Source organism: Micromesistius poutassou (genome assembly GCF_964030765.1).
Source record: "Micromesistius poutassou genome assembly, chromosome: 11".
Classification (NCBI taxonomy): Eukaryota; Metazoa; Chordata; class Actinopteri; order Gadiformes; family Gadidae; genus Micromesistius; species Micromesistius poutassou.
Genome location: NC_140281.1, coordinates 8,994,823 through 9,022,753, shown reverse-complemented (window position 1 = coordinate 9,022,753; position 27,931 = coordinate 8,994,823). Strand labels below are relative to the sequence as shown.

Below are 27,931 nucleotides of genomic sequence, written 5' to 3'. Positions count from 1 at the left end.
TATATATATATCATATCCATTTTTATTTAATATTGACTCAAATGGCATACCATACGGAAATATTTGAGCTTTTTTAAATGAAACTGTGTGTGTGTGTGTGTGTGTGTGTGTGTGTGTGTGTGTGTGTGTGTGTGTGTGTGTGTGTGTGTGTGTGTGTGTGTGTGTGTGTGTGTGTGTGTGTGTGTGTGTGTGTGTGTGTGTGTGTGTGTGTGTGTGTGTGTGTGTGTGTGTGTGTGTGTGTGCGTGTGTGTGTGTGTGTTCGAGGGAGGGGAGAGAGGAGGGAGAGGAGAGAAGAAGGGAGGGGCGGGGGGTGGGCGTCAGCGAATCAGAGCGAGAGAAACAGCACGTCGGCTCTATGTGCACGAGGGAACGCAGGCTGTCACCTCCCCTCCGTCGAGCTGTCAGTTGACAGCCACACACACTCAAAGAGCTCGGGATTTAGCTGTTGCAGATAGAGCTGTTAGTAGATATGTCTCGTAACGTTTTAATAGCGACTGGGCGAAGCCAGATACCTTCAGCGCAATAGACGTCAGTGAGCTCTGTGGACTGACCTCAAATACGCAACGTGACGAGCGCTTAAACGTTGGCTAGCTGTAGCGGCTAGTAGTTAGCTTAGCTAGCTGATGAACGGAGCTTTTCCAGCTGCAAGGACTGCGCGGTGAAGTGTTCGCGGCGCCTCCGTAGCCGTCATTCGTCTCACGGGCTAGCTTGCTTGCTATCGAAGGTCAGGGAACAGTGAGGATCGGGTTGGAGCTACCGTAATGGTAGCAATCTCTATGGCGCTTTTAGGCTGTAGTCTGAACGTAATTAGAGTGCATGCATCATTGACTAGGTTGTAATCGTTACTGCCATCGGGGGTTCTCGGTGTGCTTAAAAAAAAAATAATATAATATTTTGCATCTCGGTGATTAGCTGTGTGGCTATCTGCCTTGGCTAACGGCCACTCGGCGGTGGCTCGCCTCGCTCGGCTGCTGAGAGCCTGGAGACAAGTCGAGGAAGGAAGCGGTGACTTGTGATGTGGGCTGGAGTGAAGTGGCGAGCTGTTCAGCGAACGTAAAAGGGCAGTATTAGCCGAAGTAGATTGGATTCTAGTTTGTCAGGATAGGGGCATAGCACCAGTGAGAAAAGATCGGATTAAACACAAATCAGGACACTTGTAATAGCTAGTTGGCTTAATGAATAGTGTCTCTATTCGTTGAGACGGGAGCTGGTGGTCATTCCCAGTAGACGGAGAAAAAGTCACGCAACGATATTCTATACGGGCTCAATAATCACACATTTTACTGCTCTGAAAGATGGCTTCGGCGAGTGCTATTGTCGCATCTATTGCGAGTAAAACTAAGACAAAGAAGAAACACTTCGTTGCCCAAAAAGTGAAGCTTTTTCGTGCCAGCGACCCTCTGCTCAGCGTGGTGATGTGGGGAGTCAACCATTCGGTAAGTCAATCCGTGTTCCAACATATTTTGCACGTCGGTATTTTAGAGAGACAAACGTTAAGCCTATCCTACCCGCTGGTCGGCTTCTGGATAGTGGTACAGCTGTTGACAGACCCATCTTACTTGACTGCTGCTGTCATAAGGCTGCACCGCTTTCAAATGCAAATACGACCATGACCGTGTGATCTCAGCTTCTCACGGTCCATATTTGACTTGGTGATTTGCTAATTAAACGCGGGTCAGACTTGTATTAACTGTATTTCATTATAAATTATTTCAACGTGTGCTTTAAAAGATGTGCGCGTATTAGAGCTTCTTCTTGGCTTCCTGTTGTGCATATGTAGGATAAGCTCCCCGGCCCGGACCCTGTCATTTTTCCATGCAAAAGAGCTTATCTCTACTCGCTGTCTCTTCCTTGCTAAACACGGACACAGGGCTTTCACTCAGGCGGAATGGATCCAAATATTTATTTCAACCGCCAATGTACCGTCCTCGTCGGAAATTTGCCAAATCCAAAATGTAGAGAAAGACTCTTAAAGTTAAAAGACCACCTTAAGCTTCAATATTGGAAAACAGACAACCCAATCCTCTAAACATGGCTATAATATATATACTATGTGCTATAGCCTTATCTTATTGTAATATCTTTAAATGTATAGTTTATGTTATTGTAGCATTGGTTATTGCATGCAAAACGAAACACTGACAGCATTATTTGCAATTACTATGCCAGGATATTACAAAGGATACCTAACAATTTAACACACTGACCTGCTCTTAGTTTAGATGCATTGAATATGTCTCTTATAGTTCATCTAAGTGCATTAGATGTAGAGACTTTCTTGTTTATCGCTTTTGTAGATCCCTGGTTTTATTTACAGAAGTACATACTGCATATTTGATTTAGGCCTAGTAACATCACAACACTTCCCTATGGATTTATTGGAGAACTGGGCATCATTTCAACACTTGTATTTCCCTACCGAACGTTGTACCAAAAAGTAAAGGTTCTCTAAGCAGATATAGGTAGGTTTTTTAAATGGTGTTTGATCTGGATGTTTAATCAGCACTTTTAAGAATTGCTTCATTGTCACTTGTGGTGCAGACCAAAATGTTTCTTTGCTTAAAAGCATATATTGGCAATCAACTCCTTCTGCATGGCCCGTAACACACCAGGCTGTTGAGGAATACAATCCTTTGCAATTTCAGCAGCGCAACATGTTCAAACTATTCTCTTTGATTGCATAACACAGGCCAAGGCGTCCTCCAGCATATTCTCTCATGCCTCTCAGTACCATGCCTGCTACAGTTATGGTGTTTGTTTGCTAGTACTGTAGTTCTGAAGTAATTTTATTTTCAATGCCAAACCACCAACAACTGTAATACTTGATCAGCGTGGGATTTATTTTGTGCTACAAACTACCGTTTGTGTTGATTGAAGGTTTGGATGGGGATATTAACCTTGTTACACTTGTGTTTAAGTAGCCCAGAAGTCATGGAATGCTTGTTAAAGCAAGAGCACAGACCTGTGGAAATACAGTTGCGCAGAGATCCGTCTTGGACTTTGCTACAACTGTTCCACCCTCTGCTGTGGCTGGGGGACCAATGACATATGAAACTGATCCATAGCATTGCATGGTGTTGCGGCTACATGATTGTTAACCACTGACACAACGGGAGAGCTTAAACAGTCAGAAGGCAAAACAAGAGATTGTTTCAGGCATGTGCACATGTTTCATCACTGTTTTAGAATACTGCCAAATTTCCAATTTCCAACAATACTGCTATGTTTTGTCCTCATGGCCTTGCTTGTCGGAAGCTTTAAAATCAGATGCTGCTTACTATTAAGACTTTAATGCCATAATGGAGCAGTTGACTAATTAACAATGCTTGACACTTTACCATTAATACCATTAATACAGACTTGTAGATGTTTGGCACTGTTCAACAGGCATGCGTAAATTATTATGTTTAAGAGAATAATGTTTCAATAGCATTCCCGAGTTGTAAACTCTGAGGCCTAGTGGGTGGTAAGCCTCCATGGAATTGTGAAGAAACCTCCATCTATTGGCTCACCAGCTTCCTACTATGGAGATAGACTAGGCTGTGAATTGACATACATGTGCGTCATCCCTCAGCTACTCTGTCTCAATACTTCATTTGGCCCCCAGCCATTCCTTTGGAGGTCATTGCCCTGCTTTTCCATAGTATAACACCTGGGGCAGTGACTCTAATGCCCCTTTAACCTCTGCAGAGCCCAAATACCATTGTGCTCCTGATATATTTATGTTTTTATATATATATATATATATATATATATATATATATATATATATATATATAAAATTATTCTTTTTTTTTTGTTATAGATATTACTATATTGGGGCTATGTGAAGCAGTGACCTCCAACGTAAGCTAAGGTTGAACACTGAGGATTTAACTCTGCAGTACTGAAATAGATTCAGCAAACCAGTGCCATATGGGGATTCTAGTTTTGTCGGCAGCCAGACACATAAACATTGCATTCTGTGAAATTGGATGACGATACAGTGATTATGAATTGGTCCCGGTCTTGTTGGAAAGTGGCAGTAAACCCTCTGTTGCTATAAATACATTAATTAATTAAATAATTTTCACATGTTATCTCTGCACAGTGTGAAATGAGTGAACATGTATTCTTCCCTGTTATAATTCGGAGTGTCATGTCGTATTGGATATGGCACTAGCACATGTTTTTATTTTTTTATTGCAATGTTATAAAGAACACCAAATAATAAATACATTTGCCCTCTAATAACACAGAAAATTGGTGATCTGTTGAAAGTGATTATATGATGCAAACACCAGTTGATTTTGTGCCAATGTCAACTAAACCAAACCAAAGCGGAAAATGGTGAGTGCTGAGCTAAGCTTTAATGAGTCATCAAAGCATATGACCCTTGCAAACATTTCACTGTGAAAAATTAACCTGCCAAGCACAACAATTTCCGCTGTGTCTAGATGGACCCTCCAGCTGTAAGCGCTATATGTATTAAGCGACTCCAGACGGCTCAGAATGAAGTTTAACTTTCCCTTTTATGCAGCGAGTGGTCTGCTACTGTGGAATGGCTTCCTACATACCGTAGGAAATGGGGCACCTTTGTTGCAGAAATGGTTGTACAATGGTCAATTAATCACAATTAAGCCCAAATGTCTTGCCTCCAACACGTGTCACAAGTGTATGTGGGAATTGTCTGAATATTATCTTAGAGATTCCTCAGACTTCATCGAGAAACCTTTCCATGTTGTTGCACTGACTTAAAACACTGAGGCTCAGGGTGTTGTTTTTTTTTGAGTGCCGCACTGGGAGGAAAAGAAACATGTCAGAATGGATGCCGCTGTTGGGTCAGTTTTCTGTGTGGTTGGTGGGCTTAAACACAGGCTTAGGGCATCTACAGTATAATCCTAACAATCAGCTTGTTGGCTCCTGCGTTTGACCTGCTGTCAGGTTTCCCTCCTTCTCTATCCCATCCAGTTGACCTGGTCATCAAAGAATGTCAATCTTAATTTTTTGTTTGAATTAAAAGGCCCTTTTGTGTTGCATGGAGTGGTTACGTCAAGTCATTATTTTAGACGTTGTTTATCGACATTCATAACTCAGCTAAACTGTCATCTGCCAGATTCTTTCTTTATATCTGGCAAAGCTTTTGCTGAGTTTTCTCTCTCTCGCACTCTCACCCTCTTTCCCTCTACCTCTCCCTCTGACTCACAGTAGGCTGTGACTATGTCTTTTTGATTGCATAATATGGGATTCTATAAATATCCAGTGGATCAACCTAAAGCTAATATGTGATGAATATGGGTAAGAAGAACGGAAGACAGCCATTGGCTTGGCTCACGTAAGACCTAGTTTCTCATCATGGCAGTCAGTCTGACACAGAGTTCTACCCCATAGCCACGGCCCCCCGTGGCTTTATATTCGCTGCAAAGGTCTGCACCTTTTTAAACATGTCACAATGGAATTGCAGGGTATTCCTCTTTTAGTTTTCACTAATAGGCCACCACTGCATTTATTTCTGGTAGAAATGACTAGCCAAAACAGCTTGTTGATGGACCTGTTTAAGATGTTACCATTGACAACGGGAAAAACATTAGTCCCTGATGAAAAAGGGAACCCCAAGAGAATTAATGACGCACACACCAAAATTTGGTTACTGGATACACTGGAATATACACAGGCGCATATGTGCACGTTTAAACACATCTGAAGACAAGGGTGCTTGTGGTATGTAGGATGCTGCATGCTAATGATTTTTGTGCTAGAGGGCTAAGTCTTCTGCTGGGGCCCCCTTTCTCTCTTGTCCTATTCAACACTGCTGTTGGAGGTTGAATGGGAGGCTAGTATGTGTAGGAGGTGCTGACAATGACGTCCTCATTTTGCAGGCCTGACTTTATTTGTTCATAAATCTTAATCGGTTCATGCATTTATGCAGGGTAAATTGGATTGGCGGGTGCATTAGTCTGGTAATGTTGGGTTTGACTGAATTCAGCCTCGCACAGAAAGCGGACTGTCTCTGGACTGGAGCATAATAAGCAGTCGGTTGTCATTGTGATTCAAGTGGTTGTCACAAGCACATGGTTGCACAATATGTATTTTTAATAGACATTGAAAGTGTGATAGTGCTAGGATGATACAATGCTGTATGTGTTTTAAAACCTGTTCGCCCCATTATTTAACAGCGATTGACAGAAAGGTTATTATGTTCAAGCAACCTCATTGCCCCACATCTCGAGCATCATCTCCTACTGATGATCCATTATTCATACTTGAGTCAACAATACAATGTGGTTTGGGCCATGCTTGTGATCCTGCAGGTCTTTGCAATCCCAATAAAGTTTGGATGCAATGGGCAGCTGTGGTCCCATTCACACATACGAGCACACGCATGCACACACATGCGCACGCACACACACACACACAGCAATATGTGCAGGTTTCCACTGCCATGTATTACAGTCTAAAGTTCAGTCCAGATTCCAAATTTGCATAGCTCCATAAGCATCACTCAGAGTGGCCATCACTGTTATCAGCATAACATGAGTTGCGGATGATACTTTGTGACACTCATGAGTTGAGTATCACTGTAGCTAAGGGAGACCCTTTGTACATAGATTAGTGTACTGAATTGAAATTACATTTCATTATGATATTCAATCACTTAAGTGTTAAGCTTAATTAGGAACACCTGCATCTTTTTCCAACACTAATCTTAAGAGTGGCCTTTTACTCTTTATAGTATTTATGATGAGAAACAGATGAGAAACTCCCTGTTCTGACTCTGTCAGAGTCAGAACAGGGAGTCCTGAGATTTTGTTTTCCTCATCGTAGCCGTGTTTGACGTCCACACCCACCTCACCATTCTTCTGCTGTGTAGGCAGTAGAGGGTTTGATAAGAAGGGGCATATTTTTCTTCCATGCAGGGTGTATCCACATCGTAACCTGTAATGAATAGTCCAGGCCCAACAACATAGAGGAATGATGTAATGGCATTGTCGGACAACACGAAGGTCAAGTCCCAGCTCGATACACTCCACACAATGCAATTGCTGTCAGAATGGGTTCCTTAACATTTGATGTTGAGGTTGAGCCCAACTTAATGGGAATGGATATCGAATGGAGTCCAACATTGTGCTGCAGCCCATTTTGCCTATAACTAAGACTTCATGGTGAAGTCATATTGTGACTTGTCTGGTATGGATTTTGTGATGGAAACTGCAGATCTAACCAGCAAAATATTAACAGAGTTATTACAATGGGAAATGAGAACTTGGTGACCACCTGAACCAGCATGCTTTTTTCTGGAATTGCGTTTTTATGGTTATCAGACAAACTGTTCAATTAGCCTAAAAGGTTTTCAGGTTATCAGAAGAAAGGTAAGCTCTGTTGCTGCAGAAAGCATGGAGAGAGTTGAATTAGGGCTAAATTAGCCTATACCTCACCAGGAGTGGTCAACAGATTGTACCCGCAGCTTTGAATCATTATTTCCTTTACAGTGGTGCAGTGGTTTGTCTATTGTGATTACGGTTGTGATAATTAGATGGACGGACAACGTTAACCTTCTCATCTAGTCTTATGTCGTCCACAACTAGATTCACCAAGCCTCCTTCTGTTAAGTCAGGGCATACGTCTCTCCTGTAAGATCCTATGAAGAGTTAGTGAAAGTGGAATTATTACTTGGATATGACTACTTCTGATGTTATTCTTATTCACATTTATCATTGACTTTTTGGGTCGGTGACCTGGGTGCATTTTCACAACAAAGAGGACCTATAAAATGATTCTACCATGTATGTTTCTATCCACAGCTCTGTTGTCTATCACGATAGAGGCACACCGCAACTAGGTACGAGGCCAACCCACTTCCCCTCAGAACTGAAAAGTAAAAGCTCATTTGTTTAGCCTCCATATTACTGTGCTCTTATTTCAACACAATCGTATCAACATGGCCCTGTGGGGAAGCATCAATCCCTCGGCGTCGGGAGAGATAGTGCACTTTCACGCTGCTGACGGAGCATGCTTACCACACTCGCACACCGCCTTCCTGTCCGACCAAACCACCGCTCGCGCTCGCTCGACTCTGAAGCCGGAAAACCTGTCTTAGTCACTATTGCGACAAACAGGACGTAGTGGTGTTAAACTTGGCTCGGTTGGGGGTGGGGGGAGGGGGGGGGGGCTGATAGCTGGAAGGGAGATTAGGGTTTATGTCGGCTAAAGACTAAAACACAACTCAAGAGCCGTACTTAAGAAGCCCTCAAGAGGGGAATGATATCAGGATTGCCCCTTGGATAAGAAGCCTTTGTGATTTGCACGGCACTAGGATGTCTTTTAATTTACTTCAGGACAGGATCTTCAGAGAACGTATTCTTTTATTGTAGTCAACCATATTTTTGTAATTAATTATTACTGCTATGTTCCATAGCAGTTCTTGCTTAGTATTCCTCTTGTATGGGGATCATACAAGCTATTCAGTGGTTGGTTATGTACCCTCTTTTGAGTTCATCCATCTATGAATTGCCGATGAAATTAACATGGGGTTGTCTTTTGTTTGATGCTAACATTTGAGCTACTGTAGACTCTTGGTAGACTAGGCTGTATGCTGCAGTCTTAGAACTAGTACTTTTCCATCTGACATCTAAATTATTGGTATCAACAGCAGTGTTTTGACTTGGTGTTTTTGAAGTTCCTGACTTCTATCTTTTGGAATTCAAGATCATTATACTGTGGTGCTCCACAACAATGTAATGGAACTTGTGTCATGGCAATGCCATGGGATGTTGTGCTTTCTCACTTAATTTTGAAACCTGATATGTCCTCCATTATATATCCCTGTATAACAAGAGGAAATTTGGAGTATAAATGTGTATTAAATGTAATAATAATAATCTGGTTTCTAAATTGTTAATTTGTGTCATTAATATTAGCATTATCATGTAGATATAGGTCATATATTGTATATGTACTATACTATACGATGTAGGCTCTGTATGTGAGGCTGTTTGTAGATGAATGTGGTAACACCAGTCATTGTCTCTGCCTTTCTCTCTGTGAAACAAAGCATTGTTGTTCAGGTGACATCTCCCTATGGAGCGCCTAGCACCCAGAATGCATTGCATCCACAGCTTGGTTGTGACATTGACGCCTGTCACACTAGGTCACTATGATGAGATGCCTAGATATGACAAGCGGCCACTTGAATCGTCTGGTCACTCCCATTCTAGAGTTGTCACACGTCAGCATGACAGTCTCTGGTTGGTTTGTTCTCCCTTTCTCTTTCCATGTTTGTCTGCGCTGGTAATGTAGCCTAGGGGAACCAAAGACCTAGGGACATCTCCTTTAAAGTGCTATGCCTCTGAGGAGATTGCTTGATGACAACATTAATGTAATTAATTATGCACAATTCGGGTTTAAAAAAATTATGTTTCTAGTTGGACTCCTTGAAGACAATATTGTGAAAGCATCCTAGGAAAAATGCATCTAAATTGGCTAAAAGGGGGAAAATCCATGGACTGCAAACTCTCAATTAGATAAAACCATAACTTTTTGAATATGTAGTAAGAACTATGTTACATTATGAGATTTCCTAGGCATGGAGATCAACTTGGTGGTCTCCCAAGGTCATCCAATCAGCTGGAGTTTTGGCAGCCATACGGCTAGATATAAAGCAAACCTGATTCTCAAACAAAGTAAATACACGGCACATGTGTAGCCGCTAGTCTTTATCGCACTTGAGATTACATACATGTTCTAACGTAACATTTACACTGCATCTCAAGGACTACACACAACCTCGCCAACGTGTACGACAGATGCTTTCATGATCAGTCAGTCAAATCAGTCGGTCAGGCAGTCGGTCGTGCTCATGCCCCTGTCCCACACCATCTGCTGCAGAGCTCCTGCAGTATTACAAGCCCTCGGTGCATCCCTGACGGCCAAAGTATTGGCACCATCTTCTAAAGCAGCTGTTGCAACAGTGTTGTGATAGCCCCACTTGTCCCACTGCAGAACCGTATTGGCTTTGAGGAATGCCGAGCTAAAAGCTCACTTGGCACTCGATTGCAAGTGCAGTTCACCAACTGCCTTTTTTTCCTTTCTTTTAATTTAACCTGAAAGTCATGGAAGAGGTTCTGGAGGATATTGTTTTTTTTATTTAATCACCGGTGTATCTGCTACCCTCAAGCAATTATAGTGGGACTATGCTAGTTTCTATCAACAGATTACCAATGAATACAATGGCTTTTCAATGCAGATGTTCAAATGCATTCAGTTAGGGGGACCTATGTAAAGAAAATGGCAAACAAAAGAGTTTACTTCTGCTGTATGTTTTTTTTGTTTCAGTTTCACTACTGCTCCCCCCCCCCCCCCTTCCTCCTCCATCATCCATAATTTGTAGATCCTCTAGGGAACCTGTGAGAAGGTTACAAAGCAGAATGTGGCGGACTGCTCATGTCCAGAGAGAAAGTTTTGAAAGTTTAGTTTTGAGCGTCTGTGCATTTACCAAATTATACAGACTTGGCTAACTCACCACTAAGGTGTAGTCCCTAAGTTTGGGATCCTATGTGTCCTGCTGTGATAGTAGTGATGAGTCGCTGTGGTAAAAAGGAGCAGAGCAAAGCGTTATAGCAGTGTGTGCTGTGCGAGCCAACAGTAATTGGAAACCTCTGCGATGTAATCTGCTCTGCAACCTAGGTGTTGGGAGCTATTAATGACCTATGAAAACCCCTAGGGTCGGCCTTACCTTGTCCGGTTATGAGTGCTTATTTTTATTTTTCGGTTTTCTTAGTACTACAGACAAAAATATTTGACCGTTAGAAATAGCTAGAGCTTAAATCATTTAAATGATCATGGTTCTGTTTGATGGTAGACATGAACATGCATTGTGTAATTTGGAAACAATTGGTAATATATTGTGAAACTGAATTGTCCGAGTTGAACCATTTGCCAAAGCAGAAGTAGTTTAATTTGTGGAAACATGAACTCCATTGAGAGTGTAATGGTGCATATTGAAAAATGTTTTGTCAACACAGCACAAGATGTATTTCAGGATCTTCTTAGGTGCTGCAACAAAACATTTAAAACTATCATATCCTCAAGACTAGAAATCAATTTATTTAACATCGGACAGTATTCACTTCTGATTGATAATAAAAAAAAGTTGTTTTATGGCCAGAGGTGCGCATCATTATGAATTCATGAAAACAAATCATGAAAATACATTTAAAATGGATCTCCCAGTTAATACAGTCTCTGCCTGCACAGACACTATGTGACTACTAAAACGTTTCCTACATTTTGGTTTTATCTTTTTGACATACTGTGTTCTTGTTTGCATCTCTCCCGCTCCCCTCCATGTTTTCCTCCTTTTCCAGATAAACGAGCTAAGCCATGTCCAGATTCCTATCATGCTCATGCCAGATGACTTCAAGGCCTACTCCAAGATTAAAGTGGACAACCACCTCTTCAACAAGTAGGTTGCTTTGGTTTCTTCTGGATTGATATATTGGTTATGAAATACAAACAATATCAGATATTAGCTGTTGAGGGACGTATCTATTCTGCTGAAGAGCATTTGGCGTGAGTGCATCTACCACAAATGTAAAAAATGGTCAAATGTACTTTTGTCCACCAGGATCAACGTGCGTTGGTCTGTACAAAGTTTGTTGGCAAAATAACAGTGAAATATCATACAAATACTTGGAAAAAAAGCACAAAGTGCTTTATTGCTGTAGTTTACATTTGTGGCAGGCACGTTCATGCAAAATGCTTTTTGGCAGAATCGGGACAACAAAGGGATTTTGACAAAGTATATTGAAAATTGATGTTTTAGTGAAGCCAGGAGGCGCTTAGGATGGTTTGAGCGACCAGACCGGTATTGTCCTTTTAATGTGTGTCCAGAATTGCTCCTGAGGTAATTTCTGTTACGAGTGTCCTAGTATAACCTACTTTCTGATGTGTGTCATGTTGAACGAAGGCTGTTCTCAGCCGAGTGGCTCTCAATTCATTATTGTAATCAAGTCAACTATGCATGTCTTTACAGGGAAAACATGCCAAGCCATTTTAAGTTCAAGGAGTACTGTCCTCTGGTGTTCCGCAATCTGCGCGAAAGGTTTGGCATCGACGATCAGGACTTTCAGGTGAGGACGAGCATAGAAGCATGAACTCAGATACACACACACATGTAAAGATTGTCCGTGCGTGTCATGCTTTGGCCCTTTACTACTGGTGCTAGGCAAATCGTTGTCTAGTTGCTCCACAGTCTCTCTTTCTTTCTTTCTTTCTTTCTTTCTTTCTTTCTTTCTTTCTTTCTTTCTTTCTTTCTTTCTTTCTTTCTTTCTTTCTTTCTTTCTTTCTTTCTTTCTTTCTTTCTTTCTTTCTTTCTTTCTTTCTTTCTGTTCTGGTCGATTCCTTGATACTCCTTCACAAGCTCTCTTCCTTGGTAAATCCCTATTCTCAGGACAGGCCGTGAGTTGGCAGCCCACGGAGGTCAGTGTGTCCCAGTTCAGTGCAGCTGTCCCACTCCCCTGTTTACATTGGGCTTCGGCTGGCTGTGGTCAGTGGGCGTTTGGCGGTCGGGGGGTTGGGGGGTTGGGGAGCTTGCATCAAAGAGTCTCGGCCTGACTTTGAGAATGTCAAGGTGGAAGCCACGATTTGTTGGTTTCTGGTCAGGTCAGATGTGGCGATCAGAGGGTCGCTCCCCTCGTGGGTTGGGAGCAGTCGGCCGTGTATCACAATGGTATCATGGGGCGGCTGTCCACCTCCACTACTACTTTCACTGCTCCCCTCCCCTACCCAAAATAAGTTGAACTAAAATACATCCACGTAAGCCTCAGATGCAGTGGTGAGTGAACCTCACAGCAGTTTTATTTCCATGTTTTGTTCCTCGGCTCAAACGGAAGACAACGCAGGCCTTGTCGTTTTTTTGCATTTCCGAAAACTAGATGTCCTGGCGTGGAGAAGATGCGGGGGAGGGTGGGCGGTGTTGAACCAAAAGCAGCATAGCGTGAAAGTGGGGGATAGGGACTACACATGTTGGATCATGTTGCTTGTGTGTGTGTGTGTGTGGGGGGGGATGTGTGTGTGTGTGTGTGTGTGTGTGGGGGGGGATGTGTCTGTCTGGAGGTTCAGCTGTGCAGCAGGCCTGGGGTCAGATCACATCTGGTGGGCCAAACATAGGACCATTGCTGGTGAGAGGACAAGCGAGACCAGACCCAACATTTGAGCTGTTGCCTGGTAGTCCATGGAGATGTATACTTGCTCTTTCATGTCGCAAAGCCTTTACTGAATATAATCTGCTGTATATGTAAAAGGAATGATATTTCTGAGATCTATAAATGTATGCATATAATGTGTACAGTATGTGTGTATATTTATTGTATACCTTATTTTATTTCAAGTTAAGTTCATCAAATAAATTATCATCCCTGAGAAATAACGGTGACTAAATAATTATGTTGACAGCAAAATGATAATAGGATAATTGTGCACTTCATCAGCAGTAAATTGGGTAATTCATGCCTCATCTAGCCAATCTTATGTCCATGAATAAACAAGTATCACTCCACGGGAGGAGTGGAGTTGATTGATTAATTTGCACCGTGAATCACTGTATTCTTCATAGCCCACTTTACTCCCTTTGTGTTCAACTAACCTCCTTTTTCTGTGTGCACTGGAAGAAGAGTTGGAACAAAGTGTGAAGCACCTTTGTGCTAATGGAGGAGATGGAAAATATGAATAGCCCCCCCCCCTTTTTTCGGAGGATTGTTAGTTTTACCTCATCATGTGACAGCCGCACGGCTCGGGTCTTAACAGGAAAGTGGAACTGGGCTTTCCTGTGAGTAAGGTCCTCTGCTGTGCTTGGAGTAAACACCTTGTAGTGCACTGGTTACCTGTGAGTGTCCGTCTGCTTTTCGTTACATACCTATTGTTAGAGGGGCTTACATCTTGTGTTACCCCCACCACGCAAAATTAAACTGAGGGCTGGGTATTATATTTCATTTGGAGGGATTTTGGACAGTGGCTTTGCCAGATATACAAAAAAGGAATGGAACTGAATTGACTCACAAAGGAATGAAAGGGAATGGAATCTACCTGGTTGTAAGATATAAGAAGCTATAAACAATATATTTTTCTCTTTCTTGTGTGACATTGATGACTACAATATATAAATATAGAATTGTGAGCTGTATTAACAATGGAGCCGGCAGTAAGCCGTCAGCCTTAATTTGTGCGTCTATATACTGTATATAGGGGAACTGAAACCCACAGTATATTAAAAAAATGTTAACATCAGGATCTCATCAAACGCACCAGCGCGATGCATGCCCCCTGTGGAGCCTCACGGTCCTGGTGTTTTCTCTCTTCTGATTGACTGGCAGAACTCTCTGACGCGGAGCGCGCCGCTGAACAGCGAGGCCCAGGGGCGGAGCGGCGCCCGCTTCCACACCTCCTACGACAAGCGCTACGTCATCAAGACCATCACCGGCGAGGACGTGGCCGAGATGCACAACATCCTCAAGAAGTACCACCAGGTGCGTTTGCATCGCCCGTTAGTGATTATCCCATACTTCACATTTACTACTACTACTACTACTACTACTAGCTGTTGTACAAATTCTCAAATTACATTTATCTGAATTCACTAATTCACTTTGGATGAAGGTGTCTGCTACAGTGACTAAATAGATGCTCTTCTGGTACTGCTTTAACGACTTATGTGTGACCTTAGAGTGAACAAAATGCAAACATTGCATGGATGTCAACGTGCACGGAAAACAAGGGGAAAAGGCCAGACAGGGTGATCAATAACCAACGGCCATTAGATTGACGCCCGTCTCTTGTCTCTGTTGCCGTAGTTCATCGTGGAGTGTCATGGCAACACGCTGCTGCCTCAGTTCCTGGGCATGTACCGGCTGACGGTGGACGGCGACGAGACGTACATGATCGTCACGCGCAACGTCTTCTCGCACCGCCTCTCTGTCTACAAGAAGTACGACCTCAAGGTAAACGAGGATGAAGGGTGGAACGAGAAGGTAGCGCTAACGACGTGCTAACAGTGCTGACACTGACTTGAAGGGGGTGGAATTAGGGCTGGGCGATTTTATGGGAGAAATGTTTTGTCTAGATGATTATGGGGAGGTTAATACAACATTAATGACTGTCACAACATGCTTATGAATTCAACATGCATCCTCAGACTATTATGACTGGGGATTACGTTGAGCTGTGGAAAATGGAAAGTATGGTATCAAACTAAACTAGTTTGCCCATCTCACTGATTCTTCAAACCTCATCTTTGATCATTTTAAGGGCATATCTTCTCATCGTTGTTCATTTATGCAAAAAATCAGGGTATCAAGATAAGTCGTATTCAATACCATTGAAAGACGATAAACTATAATTTTGAATGATTGCCCAGCCCTTGGTTAAATCTGTGGATGACAACAAAGAATGCTAAGATGACTCATCTGTGTGCTTGTCTTTTCTTTTCAAGGGTTCTACTGTTGCAAGAGAAGCCAGCGATAAGGAGAAGGTATAGTCACATGTCTGGAGCGGGTTCATGCACGCACGCACGCACATGCACTGGCTTAGAGGTGAACCCGGCACTGATGATCCATTGGCGATAGATGATTGATTTCACATCTCAATTGGCAGGAACCGTTTCAAACAAAGGCTCAAGGTTCTGACCCGCCATGTGCATCCCCTCAGCGGCTGACAATAACACGTTGTCGTTTGCTTGATTTTTATGTTCTACGGTTTAGAGGTTTGTGTGCCTTTTTTGGGGGGTGACCACAATTGCAGAAATCTCCATTTTCCTTTAATTTGGAACCCAACTATCCAACCCCCCCCCCCCCCCCCCCCCCCCCCCACACACACACACACACACACACACACACACACACACACACACACACCCCTGCTCACCCACCGCACGTGATTTATGTGTTTGTGTTTTTTTTGTTTTTTGCTTGCCTCCTTCTCAGTCTCCCACAGCTGCTGCAGTGCCCCCCCCCCCCACTGTCAGGCTCCCTGCTCGCTGCCTGTGTGTGTGGCTGAGTGTGGGGGTGTGAGAGAGGCTGAGGCTTCATGACGTGTCTGTCTGGATTATGTTTCTATGAGTTTTCTTATTCAACCGCGACTAAGCCTCTGTACTCCAAAGTGTGTGTGTGTGTGTGTGTGTGATCCCCCGTTTGCATTCAGATTGGGCGTGTTCGTCTCAAAGTCCTGGGAGCTGAGGGTGCTTGACTTGTGTCCTCTGTCTGGAGAAAGATCAGTGTCTTTCAAAAGGACCAATGCTATTTATATTCTGATTGTTTCTATTATATTCCATCGCTGTCCTTAAGTAGAGGATTGGTTGGATTCTTACTCAACTGTTTCAAACAGCCTGTGGCTCTTTCAGTTTTTAGAGCACTTTGGTCGTAGCAAGGGATGGAAAAAACAAGACATAGCCCTAAATTATCAGATGTTGGAACACCAGCTTTGAGGCTGACAGCACTGAAAAATAGCTGAGTCACTTGTCCTGCGCATGAGTGAGTGTGTGCGTGTGTGAGTGAGTGAGTGTGTGCTCGTGTGAAAGTCTAAGTGTGAAACTTGGCTGAACCTCAGAGAACAGTAGGCCTAAATTAGCCGTCCTATAATTTGAGCCGGCGGGGCCCTGTCTTTTTACTTGGACCTGATCTGGGATGCTTCGTCTAGGGGGCACCAAGCGGTGGGCCGAGACGGGCAAACCCTCTCCCACATCTAAATATAGTAGAGCGTGGAGGAGGGTCACAGTGCTGCAAGAGGATTAAGCCCAAGTGTGACTGAGGTGTAACCTCTTTCAAGTCAACTGTTTGTGTGGGGGTGTGTGAAGCACTATTTACTGACAAACAAAGACTTAGACAAACATACATGGGGCCAACTACCGATGCTTATTCCTGCAGTGGTTCTTTATCTACTTAGAGGTGTATAGCTATTTAAGAATGCTGTACGTATGCACATGAACTTTGTATGTGTAAAGGGAATGAGGTCTATTAACGATTGATAGTGTATTGGGTGTATATGAACATTAAGTTGAGTGTGTCATGAATCGTTCGGTACACACAGACGACGAGCACGGCTGTGTTTTCTTCCTTGTTATGCATGAGCCACCCCTCTCATGCATGTGTCTGCATGGTACACGTAGTGTTGTTTTACATCTTCTTACTCCACCCCACCCCCAGGCCATCACTTTTAACATACACTGGGGTGTGGATCGACACAAACATCAGTGTACTGCACGTCTCTGGTCCTGTCCTACTCTCATAAGACATTTCTTCTTTCTTTTCCTCTTTTCACATAAAGTCCGAGTCCTTGGTTTATGTTGTCTTTTAAGAAAAGTACTGAACCCATGCAGGAAGTTAGTTCTGCAAAATGGGGTTCTCTCAAAAAAATGTGTCAGATTGCTGGCTCAATATCTTGATATTGAAATTGATATTGATAATTTCTGCCTGTTCTTATTTCATTTGTGCCATACATTATTCACATAAGTGGGTTGATAACCAAACCCTATGTTTAGAGTAAGTTTGGGTCTTGAACCACAGCTAGCTTTAACAGCTAGTTTTATTTTTTTTTCTTTGCAGTGCCATCGGCTGGTGACCTTTCCCATATTCTTTGCATGTTCTTAATTAGCTCGCGGCGCCCCTGGCCTTTATGACGTAGCACCTGCGTCTTCGCCAGGTTTCCGGCTCGGTGGCCTTATGTCCCCCCCCCCCCCCCCCCCCTGTCACACCAGCACCGGCTGGTCTATCTGGTGGGAGGGCGCTTGGCTTCCCACTCAGGTAGTGTGAGATCTGTTACACACCGCCCTTTAGTTCCTCAGGACAACCTGCTTTATGTTCTAGGCTCTGGGGCACGTTCCATTTTTCTTAATTTTCTTTTTTTTTTCCTTGCTTTGTGTACTCGATGAGCAGGTTCTTAGAATGCTAATTTGCGTAGCATAGTGTTGGACCCTTGCCTCTATCTAGCTTCTAGTCAAGCCCTCGCCCCTAGTGTAATCCATGGTAGTAGGCTTGCTAAGCCATGTTGGGGGCCCTACATGATGGCTAGATGCCTTCCTGAAACGGGTGTAGCTGTTTCTTCTGTTCAACGATGCTACATACAAGATATACTTTATTTTTCAAGATTTTATTTGTTTAATTCAACCACTATAAAAAAAACAATACTGAGCATCTTCTTTGTTGAGTCTGTCATTGAATGGACAGCTCTCTGCAGACCTTAGCCGTAGCATCCTGTGACCGATCCTTCAGCAGTGAGGTTCATGAGAATCTGAGAAAGTGTCGGTCACTTGGTGAAGGCCTCGATTTTTCTTTTAAACAAAAAAAACTACTATGCACTGTAATATATAAATATATATCCATATATATTTATTTCCTAAAACACTTTGCTGTTACTTCCAACTTCCTTCCTCCCTCCTTCTCTTCCTTCTTCTCTCCTTTCCACCCCCCCGCCCCCCTCCCCGCCCCTCCTCCTCCTCCTCCCCCCCCTCCTCCTCCTTCTCTAGCAGCCGCGCCCCCCAGAGGACGTGCCCCCGCGGCCCAAATCTGGCAACGTTCAGCAAAGGCTGCAAACACTGCGGATTGCCACGCGCTTTTACTGCGCAATGAAACACGTAAGAGATGTAAGCGAACCAGGGCTCATATTTTACCAGGCATGATCTACAAAAAGAAAGCACTTCTTAATTTTTTTATTTTATGTTCATCTTCTTTTTGTTGCGTTTTTGTTACCTGTTGCAACAAATGGATCTTATTCCGTCCGCCACATGACATGAATGACTCCCGCCCACACTCTCCATCCCATTCACACGCAGTCTTTACGTTTTTTTCAAAGTTTTACAGACGGCAATGTTCCTTTTGTCTGTCATTTCGTTACATGGTGTTATTGTTATTCTTTGAGGAACCTGTCGCTCAACGGCAATCTTTAAGAGACGCCGTTGCTGTGGAGGAAGTGGCGATGGTTTCAAGCTAGGTGAGAAGTTGCAATGGGCAAGAACTTGGGGTTGGCGTGTGTGAACCCTGTTAGATCTAGCGCAGTTGGTTCAGGCAGACTCGTCACAGCCCACCCTCAGTTGCCCAAAGACCCACTGTCAGTACCACCGTGATTGGCTCAGTGTATACTGTTGCCCGGGGGTTGTTGTGTGAGTCAGCGTTGTCTCCAATTGTGTTTCAAGTGTGGATCTTCCTGGAGGGCATCACACTCTGATGTAACACAATTCCTTGATGGTCATTGCTGTTGCTGCAGAACTTTCAAATGCAGTCTGTCAGGAAACTTTTCGAAAGACTCTTCATGACATCGTCAAAGTCCAATCAGTTAAAAACACCACCACCTACACTTGCCATCACCACATATTAAATTGTTGCTCTGCACTCAGAATGCAGAACTATTGGACTGCCTAAAGGCTGCCACTATCTCTACCACTCTATGCAGTCTGTGAGCATATGCAGTGGCTTGTAAACACGGATTTGATACGTGGATACGTGGTGTGCAATATTTGAGAAGCTACCTTGCCATAGACTGGATGTCAATTGATGGCCAACTGCCCGATTTAGGAATGTCTCTAAAAAAAATCCTGGCAAATTTACATCTGGAGATGGAAAACAATTAACCTTGGGTCTGTGCAAACCGGCCAAATCCCTTAAGATAAAGACAAACTTTGTACAAATACCGTACACTATTGTGAAAAGCATTTTACAAGAGGATATGAAACCTTTACAGTAACTATCTTTATAGTATGGTGGTAAATTATCACATGCACATTCACAGCAGTAGCATATAGACAACACACACAAACACACGCACAGTCCCACTCGCAATATGTTTGAACCCTTCGAACACAAAGAAACCTCTAGCACGGTCCGTCGTTTGCTTGGATCTCACGCAGCCGACGCCATTCATTATGTACACTCCTCCATCACAGAGCCCTGCGTTGGCGTGGTCCCATAAAGCAAGAAGCTGTGCTGGCGGCTGACCCAGATTCTTACCATTGACTCGATGAAAGGAAGCTCCTCCGCCCCTGAGTGGGTGAAGAGCCCCCTCCGTGTGAACTAGTAGGCAAACGCTGGCCTCCAAAAAAGAGGAAGAGTGCAGTGTGAATATCTTAAATAGGTGCTCACACGGCGCCTCTCTGCCGGCTGGTTAACGGGCATTGAATATATATATATATATATATATATAACTGTTATTATCTTGGTCTTGTTTGTTGGGGTTCCACCCCAGGATCTTTCGGCCAGGAATCGTTGCACAGCGGTCTACCTGTAGGCATCCTCGAGCAACAAGCTCAGAGAAATCTCCTAATCTGATTTTATTACAATTTGAAATTTTACAACAAAATGAACCTGTTCTGTATGAACCCTCTGCGTATGGCATTCAGGATATATTGTATGACAGTGCAGTTACTTGGGAAACTCCAGTCATAGTGAATCACCGTCAGGCAGAGGACAAAAGGGGCAGCAATGACATGAGAAAGTATGTTTTCTGTGTTTCTGTCACACCGCATCTCCATCAAGACTCCTGTCCTTTCTTCTTACTTTTGTCTTTTTTGTTTTCTTTCTTACATTGCCTCTCAAAGCACCAGCACCAACACTCAGATGTCACATTTAGATGATGCAGCCGAATCTGTGGCAGGAAGTCGGTGATGTGCGCACAGGAAGTCACTGACATGCCAGGCGATATGGAATAGAGTAAATAGCAGGCGGTTAGAAAAAAGGTTGCATGCAGTTTGAGCAATACTTACCTTAATGTTTATTCAAATAAAATAGATGTTTTTGTTCCGATCAAATGTAAAGCAGGAAATTGTTAACTAACTAAACTAATTGTTAAATAACTAATATAGTATACATTTCCCAGTGAGGAAATCTCAATTTTGTTGAAACTACAAATGGAATAAATTGAACATTGGTCAGATGTGTAAGAAGCTTAGGTAAATGTCTCGGAAATGTATTTTGGATTTGGGCCACAGATGGACATTTACTTCAGAAAGGGTAATGATGCATTTATATTCACATATATTACACATCATCCGTGTCCGTTAGTTTATCTTTATACTGCATTATACATGATAAATCGTGGTTTCATCACTTGAAATGATCTACTATCATTTACTTCTCAAATTGGAAATATTTTTATTTCCCTGCAGAGTGTCCTATGTCTAGATTGTCTACATTGAGTGTATCAATCAAATAAGTAATACTCATACATGGGTCTAGAAATTTAAGCTGAAATGGATGGACATTGTGCATGTAGATGGCAGTGAAAAAGACTGGTTAAACAAGGGGTGAATGGGAAATAGGTAAAGAAAAGTAACAGATTATAGAGAGGGGGAAGAAACAGGCCTGTTCACAGTAGGAAATGTGAAAACATTACGTTTGACCTTCAGTTGCATCCCAATTTCATTTGACGTCTCATATGCATTTCCTCTGAGTTGCGCATCACATCTTTTTAAGCAGATTAAAGGTCCATGTCTGTTAATATATATGTGCTCAGGTCAGGACCAGTGTGTTTTCGTACTCTGTCTCTGAGAAAGTGTGTGTTGCGTTTCTGTACGTGTCCGTGTATGTATGTGTATGTGTTGTCCCGGCTCATCCTGTTGCAGAGTGCTATCTTGTTGCTGCGCCTCTCTTGCTGCCATAGAAACACTTTGGTAGCCAAACTGCTGCTGCTGCTGCTGCTGCTGCTGCTGCTGCTGCTGTCCCGTTACATCATTTCCTCTCCACTACTTGTTCAGTACCTCAGGAGTTATGTCCCCTCTCCTTCCTCCCACATCTGCCACCTGCAGACCATTGCTGGTATCGCAGCAAGATGATGAATGACTTTAGAAGTAGAATGAAACCTAAGGGAATTAGAGGGGCCAGGTTGTGCTCCTCTTAAGCTCCTCTAAATACTGCACCTGTACCACTTTCCACTGCACTGTTAGAAAATGTCCAAAGGCATGGAAAACGTATTTGTTTATGCAAATAACCCAAGCCTGGTTTCCCCACAGCATTTTAATGTGTCAGTGGGATGAATTACACCAAGCAAAGTACCACATAGAAAACAGGGATAGTGGTTGGGTTTATGCTATTATTAAATTGTATTTAAAATGCTACTTTACCACTGTGAAAATAGATCCATATCTACAAACCATGGCCATGATTACAAACATTTTCTTACTCCTGTGCTATGTTGTTTAATGTTGAAGTCTGTGCGCAGCATTTCATGCTACGGAGTGTGTTTTTTTTTGCTGTGTTTTTAAAATCAATCCTTAGGCATTTGCTGGCTAAGGATTGCATGCGGCATGCTTTTCTACGGTGAATGTACTACTTTGGGGTCACGGCAGCCTGGCCTGTCTTGACCTCCTCCTCGTGAGCACATGTCTGATGTTTATTCTGAAGCGGGGGCAGGCGTGCCTAACGAACCACAGGCCCAGACTTCTTTCATGTCCCACGGGTTGTATCAACATGTAGGATCACCACTCATCCGCAAAACTATGAACGGAAATATTTCCGGTCTGGAATTGTAATGATCATGGTAAACGTTGCCTCTGGGTTAGCAGCCCCGCACCACTACTGCTCTCAGTCCAAGTGGATCACATTTCAATTGGACTGTTCTTCTTATGGTGTTAGGCTGAGATTTTGTCTCATTGAATGATCACACTTGTTGAAAAACCCATTTCTAAATTTGCCACCAAATCCCACCAGACATGTCCAAATGTAGAATGCTTTTTAATTATTATATATTATTATACATTACTAGGAATATGTAATTGTTATTTGAACTGATCGTCCTCCGAGGTCATACCTTTTGGAAGGGCTTCGACTACAAGACACTTTCATTATTTGACCATTCTCGTGGGACTTGGTGGAAGCTCCACGCATCTTTTCAATACAGAAAAGCCAAATCCCGGGAACTAGCAGGGACCCTCATCAGTAACAATGATGATGATCCCCAGCCCCCCCCCCCCCCCCCCCTCCCCATCTTCCCGGTTCTGCTGCTCCTGCCGGTCAGCAGCACTGGGGGCGTCCTGTGGTCTGTGTTGTGCTGGTCGTTTATCTGGTCATGCGGCTCTGTGCGCCTCACCCAAATGCTCAGGCCAAGGAGCTGCCCACCTACAAGGACAACGACTTCATCAACGACGGGCAGAAGATCCACATCGACGACGAGAACAAGAAGATGTTCATGGAGAAGCTGAGGAAAGACGTGGAGGTGGGTACGCAGCATGGCAGGCGCTGGCCTTGAGGTTCTCTGGGATTATCTAGAGGTTTCCTACTGCTAGCGCAAAGGAAGTGGAAGTCATGTTTTGGGTTAGGTTTATCCTTTTTGTTTGGGGTACTTCCTTCCTACTGTAATGATACTAAACCTTTATATGATGGGATTTCCTGAAGGAATCCTAAGTCAACCCCTAGAAGCTAGTTAGCTAGAGTCCTACCACAGCTCTTTTTGTAAATCTTCAAAGCTATGGGTACACAAGTTGAAGGTTTTTATCCTATATGATGTCTCGACAACCTATAGAAATTCTCACTCTTTTAATTGACTGTGCTTGCTATTCCCTCTGATCCATTCATCCACTCTTCACACCCTACACCCTCCTATTTGCTCTGTCCTTCGACCCACGGTCACACCTGACCACCTTTACCACCACCACCCCTCCAGTTCCTGGCGCTGCTCAAGCTGATGGACTACAGCCTGCTGGTGGGCATCCACGACGTGGAGCGCGCCGAGCAGGAGGAGGTGGAGAGCGAGGACAACGAGGGCGAGGATGAGGGCGAGAGCGACGGCGGGGTGGGCACACCGCCCGACAGCCCCAGCAACACGCTGGACAGCACCAAGCCGCTGTCGCCCGGCGAGTTCGACCCCACCATCGACGTCTACGCCATCAAGAGCAACGACGGTGAGTCGCCCCCCCGCGCCACCGTCATCGTGTGTCGAGAGATTTATGTAAAGTTCTGGAACGATGGCAGCTAGGAGAGTGATGGTTCAATCATTCAAGCTTCGAATCACTCACGCTGAATTGATGGCAATATTCTTCTGTGTGTGGTTGGTTATGCAAAACCAGGAGAAGCAGAAGTGTGTCAGGGTTTTTCCTGCACTTCTGCTTTGGCAGATATACAATTTTTAAAGCTGATGTTCATGTCATTTCACTTCCACTATGAAAGACAAAAAAAAAACCTCTACCATACCGGAAGTTCCCTTTGAAAGGCTCGACAGTTTGACTGCCGGTGCTCGAGGGTTCAAACGGTTGCTGCGAGGTGTGTCTGTCATGGTCGGCACCGCATCACTTCCTGGGGTTGACGGGCGGCCACGTCATCGCCGCCAGCGAGGGGTTTGTCATGGCGAGTGCGCTGGTTGTGCTTCACAGGCGCTCCCCGGAAGGAGGTGTACTTCATGGCCGTCATAGACATCCTGCAGCACTACGACGCCAAGAAGAAGGCTGCGCACGCCGCCAAGACCGTCAAACACGGGGTGCGTGACTTATGTGGCTTCCTCTTGCCAGCTCTGCTCCGGCGCCGCTGTGTTTTCTTGTTTTTCATGTGGACATTGACCTAGTTTTGTAGGCACTGTAGTCCCATATCCCAGATCAAAATTGTAGTCTTAGTGTAAATGTGCATTTGTTAAGTGTATTTGTTGCTTTCCTCATTTTCCATTTTCAGCCAGGATAAGGCTCTGTATGCGCTCTACCATGTTCCAAGTTAGTCAGAGTATTTTATACTGCTGTTTAGATTGTTGCAGTCAAACAACCAAAAACAAGATTTGTTATTGCTCTTTATTTGCTCTCGTAAAAAGGAAATAAACTGTTCACAATCTGACTGTGTGTGTGTGTGTGTGTGTGTGTGTGTGTGTGTGTGTGTGTGTGTGTGTGTGTGTGTGTGTGTGTGTGTGTGTGTGTGTGTGTGTGTGTGTGTGTGTGTGTCTGGCTCCTGTGCTCCCCCTGCAGGCCGGAGCGGAGATCTCCACAGTGAACCCGGAGCAGTACTCCAAGAGGTTCCACGACTTCATCACCACCATCCTGTCGTAGCCCCCAGGAGTCACGCTGGAGGAAAGGGGGACGGGGGGGGGGTGGGGGTCCAAGGGGGGGGAGAGAAAAGAGGCCAGTGGAGTTTGAGAAGGGGGGGAGGTGGTGGATATGAGGGTGGGTGTGGCCCAACCAAGAGTCTGCGGAGATATGGCAGTGTGGCGATGGCCTCGTGTTGTTTCTCTCTCCACCTCAGCCCCCCCCCCCCCTCGTCCCTCCGTCACTCTCCCCCTCCACTTGAAGCGGGGCGTGGTGGCACTCCGCAGCTAAGAACCATCATTCGTTTACATTGAACCTCTCCTCTGTTATCGTTGTCGTCGTGTTCTGTTTACGTTGGACCATGCGCTTTTGTGGAAAACGGTCATTGTCATATTTTTATTATGACAATATATTTAGGTATTTGTTTTTGTTTCTGTCATACCATTCATTTTGGGAACGCAGCTTTTGTTTTTGCTACCGTCTCTACAGCGATGTCTCGCGTCCTGCGTTCATTTTTGTTTCTGTCCATACGTTTTGACTTGTGTTGTTTTGATTCAGTTGTTTCATATTTCCCTTTTTGATGTGAGAGGTGACGTGTGGGGCGGCGTGTGTCGTGTGCTTTTGTTTGAGGTCAATGCTAGGTCAGAGGTCGGACTAACAGCACAGCTTGAGACCATTCGATTGGTTTTGGGGAAAAAAAAATACAGACTCTGAGCGGCGAGTTGTTGAGCCTCGTCCAATGCAATCACTTCGCTTCAGGAAGTAGGAAGCAGTCTTCCAAAAGGCCAACAGCCAAACTTCCCCCACCAGTTTTTAATTGTATTGTTGTTTCACGTCCACCACTAAACTCATCGTATCTCCCAATCGGGCTCCTACGTCCGTCAGTCATCTTTTAACCCCGCCCCCGTTACGGTCGTTCTTGCTGGTCGCTTTCTGTCGACCTTACCGGTTTAGAAGGTATTCAACTTGTGGGTTCAGCTTTATTTCTTTCTATCACATGAGAGTTGTCTCAGCGATACACAAACGCCTCTGTGCACCCCGGGCCAGTACAGGTCCGGTCCCACCCAGCCGGTGTGAGCGCCTGTGTTCAGTGCATCATTCGTCTCCGATGTTTGCGATTGGCCCACCTTCGTAGCGCTCTTCTTGCAGAGCTATGGATGAAGAAGGGAAGGCCGGCTGGTCAAACCTCCATAGAGGGAGGGGGGGCAAAACGAACAAGCGTCCTGGTCCATTGCGTTGAGCTTTTGGACTTGAGTCCCTTACAACCGGCACCAAAGTGAGTCGACAGGCGGCTGTGGTTGATAACAAAGCCCTGACTGCTGGGATTTCCTGGTCTTCTTTTTAATTGGGTTTTCCCATTGGAAACACCCCCTTCGCCCCTTAAGTTTTCCCCCGTTGCCATCAGCACCTTACTAACTCCTAATCACGAAATAAATAGGTAAATGTTGCACTTTTATTTGCTCATTTGTTATTCCCTCTTTCTCTGTTACATGCACAACATAAAGCACTGTCCTTAGAGATCCAATCTGCCCGCCCCCCTTTCTGGTCACGCTCCCTGGATGTCAGAAGGGATTGACTTAAAATAAATAAAGGAACCGTTCCAATAATAATTGCACCTTCGCACCTATCTGACTGAGTGTTATTATGTGTGCGGTTGGGGGGTCACATCGCGTGTGTGTGTGTGTGTGTGTGTGTGTGTGTGTGTGTGTGTGTGTGTGTGTGTGTGTGTGTGTGTGTGTGTGTGTGTGTGTGTGTGTGTGTGTGTGTGTGTGTGTGTGTGTGTGTTCCAACAGAAGACTAAATGGGTGGGGGGGGCTGTGTATGTGGGGTGAGCAGCCGAGGGTTATATAGTTAGTGTTGTTCTGAGTGCTTATGGTCCCGTCCGGCCCGTGGTTCAGCTCTGGAACCTGGTGGATGCGCGTGCTAACCCCTTGTGTTGTTGTTGTGGTTGTTACTGTGGACGTTGATGAACGCTGGTTTTATCTGTGTTTTGATCTGGGTGGATTTATAATGTATCAATGTCAATTTATGTTTGTTTGTTTTAATGTTTTTCTTTTTCTGTTTGGTTAAATTGTTTTTTTTTTGTATATTTTGCACAAGAGGAAAGGAACCAAATGTTATGCATATGATCCCAATTAGTTGATGTGGTCTTAACAAGGGAAATGCAATATTATATGTGTATGTACGTGACAAGACTTTGTGCGTGCGATGTTGTTCAACAGTTATGGGTAACCAACTAAAAACGAAAAATCCCCCCCAAAAAAATTGTACCATTGTTCTTCTTGACTATTCTTAACCCATTCAAAAAGTTATTCACATTTATATTTTTACATTGCATTTAAGTCATGAAATATAGTTGTATAAAATTTAAAAAGCGATAAACCCTGCCCTTCCTGCCCTCTAGTGTGTATGTGTGTGTGGTGGTCCTGTGTTGAATGAAGAATGACACTGCTTGAATTTGTACAAAGCTTACTATAATATAAACATGTACTGTAACAAAGAGGAAGAAGAAGGCAAAAAAAATATGCATGTCGCAGGACTGAGTTTCAATTTGTTCTCCTTCTGTGCTCTGTGTCGTCTCGCGGCTCCATGCCCATGGTTTGATGTCCGCATCCCTCCCCTCTCCCCCACTCTCTCTACCTTTCTCTGCTCTCTGATGTAACCGTGTGCCCCCTGCACCATGCTTCACTATACCTGTTGTTTTCATTATATACACTGTGCAAGAGGTGTGCCTTTTATTCTGAAAATTATTTAATTTTGTATTTTGTAATCTTTTTTTTTCGTTCGTTCCTATCTTTTGTTTTTAACAAAGGTATACAGATTATTTTAATATTTTGAGGGTCTTTTTTTTTTTTGTTGCTTTTACATTGTTTATTGTAGGCTCTTTTTTTTCATCTTTGCCACCTCCTTCGCCACCAAAAAGCTCAAGTGTTAACGTTCCATGGGAAAGTTCATTAAACCACTCATGCCAAGACCACA

The 27,931-nt window shown here is 43.9% G+C and overlaps 1 protein-coding gene across 2 annotated transcripts; it reads left to right on the top strand.

The window, feature by feature from the left end:
• The first annotated feature begins 405 nt into the window (after window positions 1-405).
• On the top strand, window positions 406-27,931 carry pip4k2aa (phosphatidylinositol-5-phosphate 4-kinase, type II, alpha a). 2 transcript variants are annotated; one of them, XM_084474891.1, is made up of 11 exons: window positions 406-1,436; window positions 11,343-11,440; window positions 12,011-12,107; window positions 14,349-14,501; window positions 14,826-14,972; window positions 15,464-15,502; window positions 18,494-18,598; window positions 23,053-23,166; window positions 23,614-23,851; window positions 24,320-24,423; window positions 24,896-27,931. In XM_084474891.1, exons 1-11 carry the CDS (start codon window positions 1,296-1,298, stop codon window positions 24,974-24,976), a joined length of 1,317 nt encoding a protein of 438 aa, XP_084331017.1. In that variant the 5' UTR covers window positions 406-1,295; the 3' UTR covers window positions 24,977-27,931. The 2 variants fall into 2 exon arrangements, with proteins under 2 accessions (XP_084331017.1, XP_084331016.1); XM_084474890.1 differs by lacking the exon at window positions 18,494-18,598.